This window comes from Miniopterus natalensis, chromosome 1 (genome assembly GCF_054644295.1).
Source record: "Miniopterus natalensis isolate mMinNat1 chromosome 1, mMinNat1.hap1, whole genome shotgun sequence".
Taxonomy (NCBI): Eukaryota; Metazoa; Chordata; class Mammalia; order Chiroptera; family Miniopteridae; genus Miniopterus; species Miniopterus natalensis.
Window position 1 is genome coordinate 101,042,270 of NC_142081.1, and position 15,246 is coordinate 101,057,515.

The following is a 15,246-nucleotide window of genomic DNA, read 5'->3' on the forward strand; positions in this document are numbered from 1 at the left end:
AATGATGAGTCACTGATTGGCTGCCTCCTGGATGCCCCCTGCTGGGGATCAAGCCTGAAACCCAGGCATGTGCCCTGACCAGGAATCGAACCGTGATCTCCTGGATCCTAGGTCGATGCTCAACCGCTGAGCCAGGCCCGGCCAGGTCCCACCTTCAAATTTCTTAACTGCTTTCCCTGTTCTCCTTTTTCTTTGAGATGCATTCTGCAGATTCCTCTAACCTGTTTTCCTGTTTACTGATTTTCTTTTCTTTTTTCTTTTCATAAAACTTACATTTCATTATATTCCAATCAAAGGCAGACACAGACTTTGTGGAGACTGAAGCATCTATAACTTTATTGTCTTTTTTTTTAACAACATGAATACAAAATTGTGAATATAAAATGCCATTACATTTCTGAACTTCAAATAGGCCCCACTGATTCTCTTTGAACTATATTTAATTGGCTGTAAAACCTTTTAATTAAGTTTTAATTTTGCTTATTGTATTTTTCATTTATTGAAACTGCTTTGGTTTCCTTTCAGATCTGCTGGGTCACATTTTAAAATTTCCTCTTCTCTCCAGATATTTTCAAACTTTTCTTTTAAATCATGAAATATACTAGGCATAGTCATTTTATAACTTATGAGTGATAATGCAAAATCTAAAGTATTCATGGGTCTGTTTCTGTGGTCTACTTTTTTCTGCATGTGGTGTTTTATTTCCTAGTGGTCTGGTTATTTGTTTGCGTGTGTGTGTGTGTGTTGGTTATTGTTTAGTTCTTGTATGTGGTGCTTTATTTCCTAGTGGTCTTGGTTATTTGTGTGTGTGTGTTGGTAATTGTTTTTAAAAATTATCCATGGGGTCCTGGCCTGTGTGACTCAGTTCATTGGGTATTGTCTAGTGTACTGAGGGGTTCCCGGTCAGGGCACATGCCAGGGTTTTGGGCTTGATCCCCAGTAGGGGGCATGCAGGAGGCTGCTGTTTGATGTTTCACTCACATCTATGTTTCCCTCCCTCTCCCTTCCTCTCTCTCTAAAAATCAATTAAATAAATTATACATGGGGATTCTTTGAGATTAGGATGAAAGCAAATTCCTCCAGATAGGAGGAGCATTTGCTTTTCCCAGGTGTCCAGAGATAGTAACATTTAAACTTTGTATTATTTATTTTTTAAAAGTCTTTATTGATTTCAGAGAGAGGAAAGGAGAGGGGGAGAGACAGAAACATCAGTGATGGAAGAGTCATTGAAAGGTTGCCTCCTGTATGCCCCCCACTGGGGATCAAGCGTGAAACCCAGGCATATGCCCTGACTGGGAATCGAACTGCAATCATCTAGATCATAGGTTGATGCTCAACTGGTGAGCAATGCCAGACCAGCACTTTGTATTATTTTAAACTGCCTGTGTATTATGAATTCAGGCTGCAAATCTATAAGAGAACTGACTTTTGGTTATAACTTCTTATAGACAATTTTCCCCCTTTTCTGCTCAAACCAAGGCAAATTTTCTTGGAAAATCTTCAGAGTGGGAAGAAAAAAGGTTTATTTCTGATAAACCCTTACCTTGATGATGTAGCCATTTGGGTTCTAGCTTAATCTTGGGATGATTTCAATTTATAGTCACCATTTTAGATGGGGTTCTGGGCTGTGATTTCTATCCTTCCTTCTTTGTGGCTAGAAAACCCAAATTTAAGTTTCCCTGAAATGCCTCCAGGTCAAACATAGCCTGTGTGCTCACTTTCTCAATGTTCTTTCTCCCATAGATCTTGGCCTAGTAATTATGTTTTATATTGTCATCTCTTCAGTACTTTTATGGAGATTTTAAAAATTTTATCCAGCATTTTTAGTTGTTTTTAATGGTGAAAACAACCTAACTCACCATTTTCAGAAAAAAAGTCCAATATATTATCAATGAAAATTTTCACATTGTACAGACATACACAGAGTAAAATTTGAAAACCACTTCTCAACTTCTCCACCATTCCAACATCCACACTCTTTCAGGTACTTAATTTTTTAGCTCCCTTTTTATGCCTCTATATTTATATGTATACATATTTATTTTGTTGCTTTTTATAATCACAGTGGATCATAATATAAATATTGTTTTATGCCTTATTTTATTCAATTAACTGTTTGCCTCTGGATTATTTCATGCCAGAACAGGAGATCTACCTTCATCTATGTGTACCTTAATCTATAATGATCATATTATAGATAATATCATATAGATACTACATCCATAGTGTAAAAGTATCATGATTCATTTAGTTTTCGCTATTCTTAGGCATTTAGTTACTTTCCAAAGTTGAGTTACTACAAACAGTAAAGCAATGGCAGCCTTGTACATATATCTTTCATGCCAATATATATATATTCCTAGTGCCAGAACTTCTGCATTTAGAAAAGAGTTAGATACTGCCAAACTACCTCCTCCAAGTTACAGTTTTGATAACAGTATAGAATGTATATTTCCTTGAATACTAATAAATCTTTTGATATTATTGCTCTAAAAATTTTTAAGTCAATCTCATTGGCAAAAAATGACATCTCATTTTAATTTCAATTTTATTTCTCTAATTACAAGTGAGTTTGATCTTTTCTTATGTTATTTGGCCATTTGTGTTCTTGTGAATTCTCTATTTATACACTTTGATTTTATTTCCTATCATGTTGACTATCTTTTTCTTACTAAATTTACAGAACTTCTTAAAAAATTTGTTAAACATGTTGCAAATATATTCTGTCTGATCATGTCTTTTGACCTAATTATAGCTTTTATCATATAAAACTTTCAAATTTTTTGAGCAAAATGTGTCAAACTTTATAGAAGTATTAGAAAGTACAGTAAAATAGTTTTTAAAATTTGGGATGATGAATGCCTTCCTAAGATACAAATCCATCTTGTTTAGTTTACTGAGAAATCTCATTAGGGTTTTTCATTGGGAATTTAGTAAATTTGTGATTTAATCTGAATAAATTTGCACCTTTTTACTATTAAGTCTCAGAAATCATTAATAGTGCACATCTCTCCATTTCTTAGACTTCTTTTTTTATTCCTAAATTTTTTTTTTTTCATAGTTACTTTGTGTCAGGTGAATGTGCTGGTATTTAAAGTTTTTATTGCTTCTTTAAATAGTATACTTTCTCTAATACTATTTTCAATAGTTCATTATTGTAATGAGGGAGTGTTAACTATTTTGGTATGCTGAGGTGGTGTCTGACCTCCTTGTATATTCTGACTAGTTCTAAAATGTTTACTACTTGAGCTCTTAGATTTTCTTAGAAAATGATCTTTATAAAGAGTGAATTTTTGCTTTTACTAGACAACTGTTCATTTTTCAATTTCTTCTTTCTTTAAAATTTTCTGTTATCTTTATGAATTTCTTTCCTCCATTTTCTTTTACTTTATTTTGGTTATTCTAGCTTCTTGAATTAAGTCTCATTTATTAATTTCTAATCTTTGTTTTCTAATAAGTATATTAAAGACATATCATTTCTTCTCAGTACATTTTTAGCCACATTCCACAGGTTTTGACATACAGAATTTTTGTCAAATTCATTTATGTGACTTATGACTGGTTTTATTTTTAAATTTTTTTTAAACCTTTTTTAAATTGATTTTTAGAGAGAAAGGAAGGTAGAGGGAGCTAGAGAGAGAAACATCTATATGAGAGCAGAACATCAGCTGCCTCCTGCACTCACTCCCCTTACCAAGGATCGAGACTGCAACTCAGCCATGTGCCGTGACTAGGAATCGAACCCGCAACCTTTTGGTGCATGGGACAATGCCAAACCAACTGAGCCACACTGGCCAGGGTGACTTTAGTTTTATTTTATTCTTTAATCTTAAAAGGTTATTTTCTGAAATAGTTTTTTTAAAGGAATACTAAAACTATAATAAAAAGAACAACAACAAAACAATAATAAAACAAAACAAAAGCCAAAAAGATAATTGAGCAGTACACACAGACATACAGGAAAAGTAAACTTCTGCATACTTTGAAACTCTAGGGTCCTCAGTTTAACTTATAGGAACAATCGTTTTTAAAAACTCACAATTTAAATTACACGAGGATATCTCTGAAATACATGCCTCATTTCTCACAAATTGCAGCATTTTATGCAATTGTTCTATACCTTACATATTTACTTTCTACAACATATTAAAGACTGTTTCATATCAGGACCTCTAGTTTTAGAGCTACAAGTATTTGGTCCTCTATATGGACATTTAGTAAGTTTTCATATTTTTCCTATTATAAACACTGGCTGCAATGAAAATCCTTGGACACATACATTTGTGCTCATGTAAAAAATATTATCTTCCTTTAAATGAAATATAATATTCCTTTAAATGAAATCACTAAGTCAAAGGGCATGTACTTAACAAAAGTTTGTTAGGTATTGCTAAATTGTAAAAAAGTTGCCTTAATTTTCATTAACATCAGTAGTGTATATGAATCCTGTTTCATCATGCTGTACATTATCAAACTTTTAGTCTTTCCCCACAAAGTTACCTTACTGTTTTAAAATTTTCATGTCTATAAATTTGATTGAGGTTACCATCTTTAAGTTTAAAGGCATTTATATTTTGTGCTCTGAGAAATTGCTTCTCCTGTTTCTTTGTTTTTCCAATTCCAACTGGATAAATTTTTGGCTCATTATTTATGATAGTGTAATTAGAGAAAATGATCTGTATGGGTAGGCTTTTGGGGATATATATATTTTTTTCTTTGAGCTTAATATATGTTCAATTTTTTCCCAAACATTTCTTAGGTGTTCAAATAAATTAAAAAATTTATTTTTTATTTTTTATGAAATGGGAATAAGGTTATCAGAATAAAATTCTAAATACAAGGTGGGCAAAAGTAGGTTTACAGTTGTGAGTCTACAAAACAGTTTATTGTTGTGTTGTTATTATTGTATTATTTTCCATATGAACTTCTGTAAACCTACTTTTGCCCACCTTGTATATTTATTTGATAAAATGTGTTAACTGAGTTAGTTATTCAAATCCTCAATATTCTTTTTTATTTTGGTTTATTTGATCTATTTAGCACAATAACTGTGAATTTGACAGCATACACTTGTATTTCTTAATATATTTAGAAGCTGTCATCTTGGTTAAATTAAGTTTAACATTATTATCTTTTTTTGTGGATTGTAGTTTTTGGTGTCATGAATTTTATTATCATTAATATTAATATTCCTGTATTTGTTTGTTGTTGTCACAGCATTTGTCTGTTATGTATTTTCCATTCCTTTATTTTCAACCTTTATATATTGCTTTCTTTAAGTGTATCTCTCAAAAACAACATGTAACTCAATTTTTAACCCAATCTGAGAGCCACTATCTCTTAATAGAATTTCATTCATTAATATTTATTGTGATGACTGACATGTTTTTCTTTATACTTCCCTTCCTGCTTTTTGTTGGTCTGTGTTTTTTTCCTTTTAGTGACTTAGAAATTATAATCTATTTTTTTCTAATGATAGACCTTAAAAATTTAAAGCACAGAGTTAAACATATATTTTTCCATCAATTTCTGGTGTTAATTAATACCTATTATTTTTCCTAAACAGGGAAAGAAACTTGGTAAGTTTAATTTCCTTTCTCTTAGAATTTTCTTAGATTTTAATCTTCAGGTTATTAAAATTTTTTACATTGTCCATTAATATTTTTAGACAACTATAATTTTTACTGATTTCTTTCCCTATCAATATTTCTTGAATTCATCGCTTCCTATTTCTTGCATTCACTATTAATTTTGTAGCCTTACCTCCCTCAATATTTGTTTCTCAGAGTGGTTCTGTAGGTTTTCAATGCAATTTTGATTTCACCAATCAAATACGCTTGGATTAAGATCTGAAATCAGACCTGAGCTAAGTGGGGAAGTACGGGTCGGACGAGATATTTGTTTTGTTGGTGTAAATGACAGCAGGGCTACATGGTTCTAGAACCATGTTCTGGTGCAGGGAGTGGGAAATTTCCTGATCCCCAGTGTAGTTCAAGTGGTATGATCCTGGAGCTAGCAGTTGGGACAACAGTCTCCTGATCACCTGGATCCCTGACTGTATGTAGCAAAGGTGGCAGTTTCCTCCGTGGGCTGGTCGAGTCTGGAGACTGTTTCTCCAGCACGTCTAATAATTTTGCACATAACTAATTACTTGTATATCATCATTTTCTACTTACTCTAATCAGAGTGAATTCTGTTATAACTGAATCATGACTGGCAGACCATCTTTGACTTTTTTCCCTCCATCTATGCTACATCCTGTCAGTGAGTGTATTCTGTCATGTACACATTTTCTAAATATTTTCAAATTATCCTCTTCTCCAGCCTCACTGTCTTAATTCAAGCCCTTGTAATCTGTCTCTCAGACTATAGACTAGCCTCTTAATTGGTCTCCAATCCTTCCATCCCTGTCTGCTCAAATAGCAGCCTTTCTAGAACATAAATCTAACCACATAATTGTTGTGCTTAATTACAAAGCACAAGTTTTCACTTTGGTTTTGAACGGATTGCAAGGCTCCTCAAAATCAGACCACAGTCAATCTTTCCAGCTTCATTTCCTATCACTATTCACAATCACCCCATGCTCCAATTACACCAAACTATTTCCAATTCCTTGTGCCTCTGCAGATACCTTTCCCTCATATCCTCTATCTGAAATGCTTCTACTGATTCCTGAAGAACTAGATAAAATGTTTCCTCCTTTGTGACACCTTCCCCAATGTTCTTCCAAAACGCTGTTAGTCTCTCTTATGCTCCTATGGCTCTCTTACAGCATCTGCAACATTTTATTATAATTGCTTATCTATATCTTTAACCTATTAGCTTGTAAGTCGCACAAGAGTGAGGACTTTATCTTATTTTTATATCCCCAACACTTTGAATAGGTCCAACCAGAAAACAAACTTAGGATAAATGTTTGTGAGACGTATAAATGGCAGAGTGAAGAGGTATGTGGAATCTATTCCTTTTTCTAGTGCAACAGTAGTTCTATAAAAACAATAAAAATTAAAGGTTACCTGACATCACCCAGAATTGAAATCACACGGTACTGGGGTAACTCAGAAGACGCTACATGAGCTAGGATGCCAAAGAGCCTTTCAGCCATGATCATATCGTTCTGTGTCACCTGAAGAGATACAATGGAGAGAGGTAAAAAATGACACTGTCTCTTAGCTTTATACAACTATCATACTTCCAGGGAAATGTCCAAATTAAGTGTTTTCTTTTTAGTTCAAGAAAGCACATTGTCCTGGGCTATAAGAAGAGAGTTCTCATTGGTATTTCTCTTTCTTTCTTGAGCTTAATTAGAATGAAGATGTACAAATGTGGCTCATGTGACCGAGGGTGACTAGAAGTTGAGTTTGAACTGACTTAGAAGCTATATCCTGAGAATTATATGAAGGCACCTTAGAATCTTAATAAATTTTTTTCAGAAATTCTATAGCTTCTTGGAGTAGAATGCTGTAGGGGGGGAAATTCCCAAGTGTCAATGAAATAGATTCCTATTAATAATGTTTCAAAGATAAAACAAGGTGTTGTTCAGGCCTTGCTCCCCTAAAGATAATTTTGTCCCTGCCTAAGAGACAGAACATTGGATTAGCAAGGATACTCCTGGTTCATTCTGAAGTTATGCCCGCCTTTCATACTATAAGGATTAACTTGTTACAGGTATTCTCTGTGAGGTTTCATTCTTATGCTAACTAATAAAATACTAAAAGCAGGACTTGGATTAATATCTGGGCATATTTTCTTTAACGTGAAATAGGGTAGCTTGCATTTTAAATACTATTAGTTTGTTTATATAATTCAGAGGTTCCCAACCAGGGTCCATTTTAGCCCCTATGGAACACTTAGCAATGTCTGAAAACAGTTTTGGTTGTCATAACTGGTGAAGGGGTGCTACTGGCATCTAGGGGTAGAGGCCAGGGATGCTACAAAACATCCCATAATGCACAGGAGAGACCCCACAACAAGGAATTATCTAGCCTAAATGTCAATAGAGCTGAAGTTGAGAAACCCTGGTATAGTTAAATTTTGAATCTTTTAAAAGTACATTCTTAACACTAGCTGAAATACATTTCACAGGCATTTTCTGAAAAATAAACCCATAATTCACAAGCATCTTAAGAATCAGTGCAGACTGACTCTTTCCCTTCCTTTCCCAAATGTTCCTTTAAAAATATATATATATTTATTTATTGACAGTATTACAGATGTTGCCCATTTCCCACCCCTCTTTGTCCCTCTCCATCCAGCCCCTGCCCCATCCCAGGCCTTCACCCCACTATTGTCTGTCCATGGGCTACGCAAATATGTATAGTTAATTTCTTCCTGCCCCCCTACCACCCACCACTCTGAGATCTGTTCCATGTATCCACGCCTCTGGACCTATTTTGTTCATCAGTTTATTTTGTTCATTAGATTCACAGTCTAGTTTCATGTTTTGCATGTACCTGTCCAATTTTCCCAACACCATTTACTGAAGAGACTGTCTTTACTCTATTGTATGTAATTGCCTCCTTGTCAAATATTAGTTGACTGTAATGGCATGGGTCGATTTGTGGGGTCTCTGTTTTGTTCCACTGATCTATATGCCTGTTCTTGCGCCAGTATCAGGCTATTTTGATTACAATTGCTTTGTAGAATAGTTTGATATCCGGTATTGTGATCCCTCCAACTTTGTTCTTCTTTCTCAAGATTGCTGCGGATATTAGGGGTCCTTTTTGGTTCCATATAAATTTTTGGAATGTTTGTTCTAAATCTGTGAAATATGTCATTGATATTTTAATAGGGATTGCATTGAATCTATAGATTGCTTTGGGTAGTATAGACATTTTAACGATGTTCATTCTTTCAATCCATGAACACAGTATATGCTTCCAATTGTTTGTATTTTCCTCTATTTTTTTTTTTTTTAATGTCCTATAGTTTTCCTTGTACAGGTCTTTTTCCTCCTGGTTAAGTTTATTGCCTTTTTAGTTTATCTTTCTGAGAGTTCATCATTGGTGTATAAAAATAGCATCGATTTTTTGATGTTGGTTTTGTACCCTGCTACTTGGCTGAATTCATTTATTAAATCTAGTAGTTTTTTGGTAGAGTTTTTAGGGTTTTCTATGTAAAATATCACATCATCCACAAATAATGACAATTTTACTTCCTCTTTTCCAATTTGGATGTCTTTTATTTTTTCTTCTCGTCTGATTGCCGTGGCTAGGATTTCTAGTACTAGGTTAAATAAGAGTGGTGAAAACAGATATCCCTGTCTTGTTCCTGTTTTCAATGGAAATGGTTTTAGTTTTTGCCCATTGAATATGATGTTGGCTGTAGGTTTGTCATATATGGCCTTTATTATGTTGAGGTATGATCCCTCTATTCCCACTTTGCTGAGAGTTTTTTTGTTTTGTTTTTTTATCACAAATAGGTGCTGGATTTTGTCAAATACTTTTTCTGCACCTATTGATATGATCATGTAATTTTTATCCTTCATTTTGTTTATGTGATGTATCACATTTATTGATTTGCAAATATTGTACCAGAATAAATCTCACTTGATCATGGTGTATGATTTTTTTAATGTGTTGCTGGATCCAATTTGCTAATATTTTGTTGAGGATTTTAACATGTATGTTCATCAGGGATATTAGCCTTAAATTTTCTTTCTTTGTGGTGTCCTTGAGTTTTAGAATTAGGATAATGCAGGCCTCATCAAAAAACAAAGAGAGGGGACCCAAATAAAAAAAATCAGAAAGAGTGAATTAACAACTGGCATCAGAGAAATACAAAAGATTGTAAGAAAATACTATGAACAACTATATGCCAACAAACTGGACAACCTGGGCAAAATGGACAAATTCCTAGAAACATACAATCTTCCAAAACTCAATCAGGAAGAATCAGAAAACCTGAATAAGCCAATAACAACTAATGAAATTGAAGCAATATTCAAAAACTCCCAAGAAACAAAAGTTCTGGACAGGATGGCTGCACAGGCGAGTTTTATCAAACATTCAAAGAACACCCATCCTCCTCAAACTATTCCAAAAATCTCAAGTGTAAGGAACACTTCCCCAGGCTTTCATAGTTACTGAGGTTGCTGCTTGCACAAATCCTTCCTTTAGCTGACAACTAAGTTGTGTGGTCTAATACAGTCACCTAGTGGCCAGTGAAAGCCAACACTCCCATCTTTTCTTCTTGATGTTCATAATTCAATTTAACTCTACCTCAAACAATATCATTCTTACACAAACAGAAGTAGAAATATAGTAATACACTACTATATATTGGTAAGGATGAGATAAGCAGCTTTATTTTAAGGTCTTTTATTAAAGGGTCAAATATCTCTGGCCTTGACATTCTTGGAACTTTAAATCAAAATAAATATTACTGGTTCTTTTCCATTTTCTGCAATTATAGTATACTATTTCTTCCTAGTTCTATAATAAATTATTACATTTCTAGTAGTGATCCATGTCTGGGTAAATACACTATTTAAGGTTAATAGGGATAACAGTTTGGCTATTAATGAGAGAGAATTACCCACAGCCAAAATAGTCTTTCTACTTCCAGTCCATGGTGGAACTGGAAGTAGCTTTGAAAATCTTTGGGAGTAATTATTAGGTCTGACCAGGGATTCATAATCCATCTGGGGAAGTGCCAAGAGGGCACACAAGAGTACACAAGACTGAACCGAATCTCTTAAGAACTAACAAGAGAAATTAAGAGTCATCAAAGGTTCCAGATTTGCCTGTATCTTCAACAGATGGCTGACAGTGTGGTCATGGGCCTATCCTGATTGATGCAAATTTCACAAGGTTCTTATACAGTGACCTAGAGACCTCCAGTCTCCTAATAGTATGCTGGGTTTGTGGAGTTCTGGGCCAGAGGTACTTATCGTGCATCGGCTGCAGGGGAATATGGTGGCTGTTACCACCATGCCAGCAAAGTTGATTACAGTTCATTTTACAATAAAGAGGTTTTCTGAATTTTAAGAGATAATCACAATACTAACAGCGTATTAAAGATTTTTTTCATTTGGAGGTTTATTTAAATTCACTTCAGGAATTCCACAGTAGAGGAAGAAGCATAATTTCTCTTTTCTTCCCAAATAATATATAAAGAGAACATAGTATTTGGATAGCTGGGGGATTACCCTTGTGACCAGTTTAGTAGAATCAATATGAAAAACAACCTTTTATTAAGAATTTTCCCGTTATTCAGGCTCCAGGCCTGAGCAATACGGTGCAGATATGCCACAGGCAGCGCTTACAAACTATTAACAAAGCAGTCCAGACATTCACTTATGCTTGTCTTATTTCCTTTATTTCTCTAATTTTTTCCTTCTCTTCCCTTACCTCTCCTCATTTGTTTCTCCTCACTTCTTCTTTTTTAACCACTCTCCTCTCCCTGTGTACATCCTCCTTCCCCCCATTTTGCTTTTACCTTCCTCTACTGACACTTACTAGTTGACATTTGGGTATTATTTCCCCATCCCCTCTTGCAAGCAAGAGAGTCTACAAAGCACTTTTAAAAATACAAAGATCACATTACCTATAGAAGTATTCTTTTTTAAAAATGTCATTCTACCAACTTTTTACATCTCTGAATGCTTACAAATAACAGTAAAAGTACTTACTATTCATCATGATGTGGTTACTATTTTATTTTCAAAATTTGTCTCGTGCTTTAGAAGTTTTAGGATAAACAGATTTTTAGCTTTCTGACATTTTAACTGTCAATATAAGAAAAAACAGCAATATTTCTCAAAAGTTCCAACACGGTTACTTAAATTCCTAACAATTTGTATGACTATTTCCCTTAAAAAGGAACCCTTTTATTCCACAGTGACTTAGTATTTAGCTTACCTCTGTCCCATTTATTTTCTGCATATTAAAATGGCTCAGCCTAAACAGTACATAGTATTTCCAGAGTGTAAAATTGACAACTGGATTTCCTTGAGGATCAATTGTCAACTGGTCAATGCGATGGAGTTGTGCTAATGCATTAAATTGTTGCAGCATTACAAGATTTGTTTCCTTGAATTTAAGGTGCTGCAATAATAAAACACACAAAAAAAGAGCTGAACGTTAAGTTTAACCATCTTAAAATACTAACATTAAAACTTCAGTGATCTTTCCCTAAGTAAATCTGTAAACTTTAAGCTTAGCTAATATGTTTTCAATTATATTAAGTCAATTGAATGTACCAAACTTACATACTTTTAATCCATCTAATACATCATTGATGAAATCCATTAATCCAACCAATATTGAATTCAAAGTGATTTCTCTTCTGCAAAGGGCATCCCATTTATTGGCAAACTAAGATCCTTAAAAGTTACATAAATATACAATAACTCATTACAATAATTTTATATACTTTTTTCTGAAATTAAAAACTATAAAGGAATGATTAAAAATAAAATTTTGAGAACTTTATATACAAGGCTCATAATGCTTCTGAGAGAACATGTTAAATGTGTATCTTGCCACTTACTCTGAAGGCTAGTTAAACTGGCCAGAGAAAAATCAAGTCACTAAAACTGAAATGCTAATAATGTAAATGCTCTGCCTGTGAAATTGGATGCTCTTTTCTAAACATACTATCTCCACTTCTATCTTATTTAGGGAGACTGATGTGAGGGAAAACACTATAAAAGGGGTAACAGAGGAAAACACAACAATAATAACTCAAGAAAGAATGCACAGAAACCAGTTTCTGCAAATGCATACCAATAAATACAATAGTACCATAATTGGAAAGGCCAGCTCTCAAAGTAACTTTAATGAGCTACTAAAATTATTTTAAATGTTGTTAGGGGACCACTGTGAAAATTATACAAAAATGTACATGTCTCATTAATAACAAGTACAATAAATGAATATATAATATATGTATGGTTAGGTGAGGTCCTATTGAATGCTTCTTTACAAAGTAGAAATAAACAATTTGAATAAAATCATATCAGTCCTTTATACTCCATAAAGAATCATTTCCTAGAGAGATCATTTCCAATATTAACAGAAAGCTGCAAGGGCACTTATGAATACTAATTTAAATCCCAGCTCCAGAAAATCAACATGAAAGCTTAGTCTCCCTGCCAGATAGAAACTGTGTCAGCAGGAGTTAAAAACAGCCATTTAGCCTAAACTTACAGGTCAGGACTGAGCATAATTCAAATGGGCCACTAAGAGGAAGTGTTTACCAGAGAGTTAGGGAACTTCATCTTCAATTTGGGAAGCACTTGGACAATTTCATCAAATTCTATGAAAGTGAAGGACACTGTTGTCACCATTCCTGCTGTTTGAATGCTCCAATTCCGATCTAGAGACTCCAGTGCTCCTGAGCCATACAGGGAAAGCGTGTCCCCATCCACTTCAACAAGGTGTGTGTCTATGACAGATAAACCTTGCAAAGCATTGGTGAGTACTGTGTCCACAGACCTGGAAAAGCCCACATACAATTTTAAATGACAGTCTTATCACGCAAAGTAAATAACAGACTATAAAAACCTGTTGGAAAAGGTATTTAAAATTCTATATTCGCCTTTTCATTTTAATAATTAAACCCAGAGTACCAAAGACTAATTTTCAATAGAATATCTGGAAGTTTTATATTCTTCTAGTAATATTTTTTCTTTGCTTTTATTGTTGACACTATTACAGACGTTCCCATTTTCTTCGCTCACCGCCCCCTTTGCCAGCCTCCTCCCAGCCCCCGCGCGCCCTTCCCTGTGCCTAAGGCTTGTATATATACATGTTCTTTGACTAATGCCTTCACCTTCTTTCATCCAGTCCCTGCCTCCTCCCCTCTTCTAGGCATATATTTTAATTCAAAGAGAGGCACATGTGAATAAAAATATACCACCTTTAAAACAAAATTATTTATGTCAGTGAAAGACAATTGATATTCTATTTAGTTTTAAAACAATCCATTTAATGTATCATGGATATGTTTTCATGTCAATACAAATAAGTTTTCATAATCTATAAAGTATTCCACTGTCCAGCTGAAAAATAAAACCACATTTTTTAAAACACTATTTCTATAGCAACAACCATATAACACAAAAGTATGTTTATGAAAAACTTGGGAAGACATAAAATAACACTGAACAATAGTTAATCTCTCAGAAGTTGGGTTAAGGGGTAACTTTGACTATTTTTGAATACTTCAGTGTTGTTAAAAATTCTGCATGTGGCCCTGGCTGGTGATGCTCAGTGGTTAGAGCATCAGCCTGTGCACCCAAGGGTCATGGGTTCGATTCCTGGTCAAGGGCACGTACCTGGGTTTGTTAGATCCCTGGCCCCGGTTGGGGCACGTGCAGGAGGCAACCAATCAATGTGTGTCTCTCACATGGATGTTTTTCTCTCTCTCTCTCTCTCTCTCCCTCCCTCCCTCCCTCCCTCCATTCTACTCTCTCTAAAAAGCAATGGGAAAAATTTCTTGGATGAGGATTAACAAAAAAATTTTTTACACAACAATTATAAGCAAGAAAATTAATGAAGACTTCCTCCCCATTTTGAAATAAGAAATGACGAAAAACAATCCACTATTTATATAATATGTACATATACAAAATCACTTCACATACACTACTCAATATGATAGGTATTATTTCCGATGTAGGAGCCACATTTTCTGTAAAGGTTTCTTAAATGATAGCCAGAGAAGAAACATTTGATCCAACTCAAATGTTCTGATTTTACCCAATCTCAAAACTCAAACAATGCTTGGCTTTTGTTCCATGTGTTTTCATTCTGGAATTTTTACTTTCAGATTTCCCCTTACTAATATTAGTGCTTTGCTCCCCTTTGTGCACCTATGGACTTTTGTACACTCCTCCAAAACATCATTTCTCATGCTGCACCATAATTACATGCGTGCAATTTTGCTGCATCTATCAAATGGTGAGTTCCTCGAGGCTAAAGACTATATTTTTTCAACAATGGTGGTTCTGGGGCCTAGGAATGGGCTTTTCACAATGTGTATTGAATAACTGCATTATTAAAGACCCTCAGCATTTGTATAATGGTGCTGTTGGGGGATAAAGCTGACAAACCATCACCCTGTTGGTTTACCAAGCTTTACTAGGCGTATGTGAACATATATCAGAGCCACCAGTGATTTTCAACCTTTTTCATCTCATGGCACATAAACTAGTCACTGAAATTCTGCAGCACAACAAAAAATATATTTTATTTTTTGTCAATCTCACACAAAAATAGGTATAATTTTGTTTCATTCACA

At 34.3% G+C, this 15,246-nt stretch overlaps 1 protein-coding gene across 3 annotated transcripts in view; it reads right to left on the reverse strand.

Moving 5' to 3' along the window:
* The window catches only part of LRRC49 (leucine rich repeat containing 49), a 147,848-nt gene that overhangs the window by 14,929 nt on the left and 117,673 nt on the right, over positions 1 to 15,246 (reverse strand). For 2 of the 3 annotated variants that reach the window (XM_016201190.2, XM_016201214.2), the window contains 3 exons: positions 13,202 to 13,439; positions 11,862 to 12,047; positions 7,017 to 7,126 (listed from right to left, as the gene is read on the reverse strand). In XM_016201190.2, the coding sequence (XP_016056676.1) occupies positions 7,017 to 7,126; positions 11,862 to 12,047; positions 13,202 to 13,439 (534 nt within the window). The remainder of the gene's footprint in view (positions 1 to 7,016; positions 7,127 to 11,861; positions 12,048 to 13,201; positions 13,440 to 15,246) is intronic. The other variant, XM_016201198.2, reaches the window with a different exon arrangement.